Here is a 5,744-nt window from a genome sequence, read left to right as displayed (position 1 = left end):
GGAGACTTCGCAAGTTTAGAACATGGTACGGTATGTAAAATGAGTGACAGGCTTTGTGGCTCCTGACTCTTGATACTATGCCCTTTCACATTTCAAAAATTAAGCCATACGTGAGGACGAACGAAAGTCTGCATCTGCTCTTCCCGTAGAAACTCTCTGTTTTGAAGTAAAAAGTGTGTGTAGTTTTTGAACCAAAGGCTATATGAAATAATCTCAGTGCACCCGTGACCAGTAATATCCCCTTAAACAACACATTCTGAAATGCCTTTGGTGTGTCTGACTTTTTAAAAAGGTAATCGAGGCCAATCTACTTCACTTAACTTATTAATTTATAGGCTTATTTTTCTTTTAAATTTGCAATTTTAGCAGACCATTGAGAGAGAAAAATTATTTTCTTTTACCTAGCATAATTCTCCTTTTTACTATCTTCCCTATCTTTTCTAGAACTGTCCAGGCAAAGCTAAATAACTTCGAGGGGGACGGGAATGAGTGGGATATGACAGGAGCAAAATTGAATTAAATTTGAGGCCCCCAATGCTAATTTGGAACCAAAGTGCATTAAAGCAGCAGAATTCTAAACCTTTCAAAACTGGGATTTATAAGGGGAATGCTAACACAGATTCAACAGTTACAACTCTGCCAGGGATTACTTTAATACCAAAAGCATACTGTCTCACTTTATAGAAAGAGATTATTCAGTTGTCAAACAACAAAGGTTGTGTTTGTCCATTTTTAAACTTTTTTAAGTGCACTTTTTACTTTACTGACGGGCAATTCTGAAACAAAATAAAACGCTCTCTTTCTTTCTTTCTTTCTTTTTTTGCAAGGGAACAGGGTGACAGGGGAGCAGAGAAAAGGAGAGGAAGGTGGAGTTTGCCTCTGGTTTCACAGTTTATTTTATCAATAAGGCCCTGCCAGTCTCGCTTAACTCTTTCTACCCCACTTTCATTAAGATACTAAAAGTGGGGAGTGGGGAAAAAGAGGAATATGAATAAATCCGACAAAGAAAAACAATCGGACAGCGATACAAGAATGAGGAGACTTTTAAATCGGGTGTTAGTCTAGAGGGGGGAAAATGTGAGGAGAAGATTTTTAAGAGAAAGGGAAAAAGAAATCTGAGGGCTTCAGAAAACAGAAAAGCTAATCTTTGATTAAAATACTCAGCAGAATGCCAGGGAGAGCAAGACAAAAACCTCAGAGCTATTTTTTATATTTATTGTGTATGAACTGAAATGAGAAAGAACAAGCAAGTTCACGCTGGAAAGAGACTGGGACAATGCTAGAGTGGAGTTGTGACTTTTTGGTAGAGGACACGAGAATGGAGTTTGAAATCTTTCACGGGGGACTTGCAGACGTCTCTGCATTTGATATAGATAAAGAATCTCTCTGAAAAGTTGTTGAAAGGTACCAGCAAGTGTAGAAAGGGGAGCGTCGGAAGATGTCTTTCAGACCCCAGATGGAGAGACTGTTCTTTTATTCCAAATTCCCAAGAAGCACAGAAGTCGTACATGTTAATAAGAGAACACACAGACACACACCCATAAGTTACATGCCATGAAACAAAACAAGGAAATAAGGAGACCTTTGTTGATCCCTGTTCGCTTACACAAATCTTAGTTTACTTAAGCATCTCAAGACCCTTTTCCCAATTTCAGCTCCTCCTCACCGCTTTCTCTCCCCGGGTACCCAGGTGCACGAACGGGATGGTGATCTTTACAAAACGTCAACATCAACAACAACAAAAACCTCTCGCTCACACAAAAGCCCACCTTGTAAATGAATGGAATATTAACGACTACCTAATAGTTACACCGTTGGCAGGGCGAAACTGAACACTAACATAGCTATCTCTCCAGACTGCCACTGAAGCCGAAGCAGCTCGAGGAGAAACGCACCTACTGTATGTGAAATGCTGGTGCAGATTTTTTCCCTATCAGTCTAACCTTCTGTGTTGATGCATGAATGCTGGTACCCACTTACAGGGATGCCAGATGATCAGTGCAGAATGAAGGTCCCAAGAGAGAGGATCACATGGTTCTCTCTGCCCTGTGACGTCACTAGCAGATGGCATGGGTACCAGCTCTGGCAGTTGGCATCAATGTCACTTTTTAGAGATCAATGAGATAGTGCAGATATACACAGATCTAGAGACTCCAGGAGACGATGCGACACTCAGCCTGAAAAGATTTGGAAGATACAAAATGAAAACTGATTATTGAATGAAATTAAAACCTAAGGTAATATAAATAAAGATCTACTTCAATTGATGCTGGCTTTGCATGCAAGTATTTAAAGATACAGTGTCACTGTCTTATAGTATTTATATGCTCTTTGCCATCTATAACTTCTTATCATATTTCATTCTTATGATGTAATTGTCACATACTTTCACTGCTATTATGTAACACTGCAAGTATGTGGACATTACTAAGAGTTTGTGTGTGTGTGTGTATGTGTGTGTGCTGAGGGGGCTGGAGATTGTTAAATTGAAAAGTCTCTGTTTTAACGTGCCTATTTGTTTGAAGACTTTAGATGAAAATACTTGCTGCTTCACCAAACGAAAGCCAAAATTGCATTTGAAACACAAATTATTTTCCCCTTTCATTCGGGATTCTGAACACACGTGCACAATTGCAGTCAGAATCCTTGGACCGTTCCTGTCAGATATTAGCTAGAGGGAGACTTCTGTGGCTCGTAGAACAAAAACACTACGAGAGTGGTTTTTTGTCCAGGATGATTTGAACAGCAGCAAACAGATGATTGCATTTGGAAAAATTGTAAATGTAAAAGCAGTCTTAACATTTTCTTTGATTAAAAAAAATGCCAGTGATTTTTATTTTTTTAAATTTATTTATGGAGTTTATTCCAAATTAGCCCCTCCCCCCCTCCCCCCCCCCGTTTTTTTTTGTGAAGGCTGGGAAAATAGTGCTCTTTTACATATTTCTTCACTAATCAGAAAGAAATCAGTTTAAAAACATTGGCTCTGGTTAATCTTTTCTTTAAATTTGTAAATGTCAATAGCCACGTATCTAAATTTGCAGTTATATAATACAGCAGATAAAGTTAAGGCTTATTTCTTTTTCTAAAACAAAACAAAACAAAACACCTCACAAATCTGTCAGCTAATGGAGAGATAACACTTTTTTATTTTAAAAACTGGGGTCTCTTCTCATTTGGTACTCAGGGGAATTGGAATTAATGAAATTCTGCATTGCTATACCATGTTTTGCATTTGCTTGAATTCCATGGTCCTTTTTGTGCATTAAAACCAGTTTAAAATCAAAGGGAAGTGGAAATGGTGGTAGCATTATCATAAATGCTTCTTGTTTTATTTTCTTTTGATAATTTGTCTATAAAAATCTATCCTATTGCATGTGCCAATTTTTTTAATAATTACTAGTCTGCACAAACTCAAAGATTCTATTTAATGTAAAAACTAGGTCCAAGAATTAGTCTTATTCACGTGTTTTTGTATTCTTATGAATAAGTCATTAAATATGCTTTAAGTGTATAAACTTTAAAAATGAAAACACTTTAAATATTGTGCTGGCATTTTTTCAGGTAATTTAAGATTAGAGAACCATGTTAACACTACCGTTTGATGAGTCTGTTGTAATGCCAGAATCCCAGATGTGCAGAAAGTTTTCTAGAGAATGTGAGGACCAGAAGCAAATTAAGAAACCAGAAAGCTTTTCCAAACAGATTGTCCTTCGAGGAAAGAGCATCAAAAGGGCCCCAGGAGAAGAAACCGAGAAGGAAGAAGAGGAAGAAGACAGGGAAGAGGAAGATGAAAATGGCTTGCCCAGAAGGAGGGGTCTTAGGAAAAAAAAAGACGACCAAGCTCCGACTGGAGAGGGTCAAGTTCAGGAGACAGGAAGCTAATGCACGTGAGAGAAACAGGATGCACGGCCTCAACGATGCTCTGGACAATTTAAGAAAAGTGGTCCCCTGTTATTCCAAAACCCAAAAACTATCCAAAATAGAAACTTTACGACTGGCCAAAAACTACATCTGGGCACTTTCTGAAATTCTGAGAATCGGCAAGAGACCTGATCTGCTCACGTTCGTCCAAAACTTATGCAAAGGTCTTTCCCAGCCAACTACAAACTTGGTGGCAGGCTGCTTGCAGCTCAACGCCAGGAGTTTCCTGATGGGTCAGGGTGGGGAGGCTGCGCACCACACAAGGTCACCCTACTCTACTTTCTATCCACCCTACCACAGCCCTGAGCTCACCACTCCCCCAGGGCATGGAACTCTTGATAATTCCAAGTCCATGAAACCCTACAATTATTGCAGTGCGTATGAATCCTTCTATGAAAGCACCTCCCCTGAGTGTGCCAGCCCTCAGTTTGAAGGTCCCTTAAGTCCTCCCCCAATTAACTATAATGGGATATTTTCCCTGAAGCAAGAAGAAACCTTGGACTATGGCAAAAATTACAATTACGGCATGCATTACTGTGCAGTGCCACCCAGGGGTCCCCTTGGGCAGGGTGCCATGTTCAGGTTGCCCACCGACAGCCACTTCCCTTACGACTTACATCTGCGCAGCCAATCTCTCACCATGCAAGATGAATTAAATGCAGTTTTTCATAATTAATGAGGAAAATGAAAATAAACAGTGGTCATTCACCTCCCCCGTCTAATTAAGACAAAGCAGATGCTTGTGGGCTGAGTAATTGGCACAACTCTATCTGAGGTGTTTACTAGTTCCTGAAGTGTGTTTCAACTATTGTGAGAATTTTCTATGTAATAATAAATCTCTTTTCATATGAGAACTTCTTTTCCTTTCCTTTTGTCTGTAAAGCACTGTGATTCTGTTTTTACTGGAAGGATTTTTTTCCCCTTGTTTTATTTTCTTTTAAATTCACTTAATTTGTTTGAACAAGGTGTCTAAGAATATACTGTTGAATAAAGACATGCACACAGCATAACTCAATGTCTATTTCAGTTGTACAGTAATTATAAAAATGCATGTTATTAAAATCAGATGAATAAAATGATGTGTTTATAATTACTAGCAATTATATATTATGTATCTCTGAAAATTGAAAATATTGAGAATAACACGAAGGTGACATTGATATTGGAAAATGCATTTGAGGATGTGCAACAATATAAAAAGCTATGCAATTTTCTTTTTATTAAGGATGAATCTAAATGCATTCAATTGGTAACTATTCCTCTTCAAGTATTGCAGATGGGGCAACATGATATTTGGGTGGACGGTGTCATGATTTGGGAACAATTATTTCAATCGTAAAGAAAAATTTTTCAGCACTTGTTTTGTATTATTCAGAAATTATCTGTACAGGTTTGTTATCACAATGTATAATTGTGTTTTTCCACCCCACATTTTTAAAGCAATTAAACATAGATATTTACACTCCTAAAGGACATCTATTAGCTGTGATATTTTGCACGGTACTTATTATTTCCTGGTACGCAGCTGCTTTCTGTCTCTAACACTCCCTTCTCCCCATTTCAGAAATATTTCTGGATCTCAACCGTACAAGGTAAAACAAATTTCTTAAACAAAATGGCCAAAGCGCTTACAAGAATTTTTTTTTTTTCTAAGTATGTTAAATGAAAGAAGAGGAGCCCATGAGGGTTAAACATCCTGGGGAAACAATGATAAATCCTGGTAACCTTCAGCTCCAGCCGAAATTCGGTGGCAAATTTCCAGCAAACACCAAGAGTGGATGTTAAAAATGGAAGGTTTTACTCTGCTCGGTTTAAATAAGTCT

General features: G+C 38.2%; 1 protein-coding gene across 1 annotated transcript; it reads left to right on the top strand.

Moving 5' to 3' along the window:
- Positions 1-1,854: 1,854 nt before the first annotated feature.
- NEUROD6 (neuronal differentiation 6) lies at positions 1,855-5,383 on the top strand. The gene is given in 3 exon segments (XM_047695134.1): positions 1,855-2,237; positions 3,562-3,822; positions 3,824-5,383. Coding segments are annotated over 2 exon segments (1,014 nt in total). The 5' UTR covers positions 1,855-2,237; positions 3,562-3,582; the 3' UTR covers positions 4,598-5,383.
- The last annotated feature ends 361 nt before the right edge of the window (positions 5,384-5,744 follow it).

Source organism: Lutra lutra, chromosome 11 (genome assembly GCF_902655055.1).
Source record: "Lutra lutra chromosome 11, mLutLut1.2, whole genome shotgun sequence".
NCBI classification, from domain to species: Eukaryota; Metazoa; Chordata; class Mammalia; order Carnivora; family Mustelidae; genus Lutra; species Lutra lutra.
This window is presented reverse-complemented; position numbering and strand designations above follow the sequence as displayed.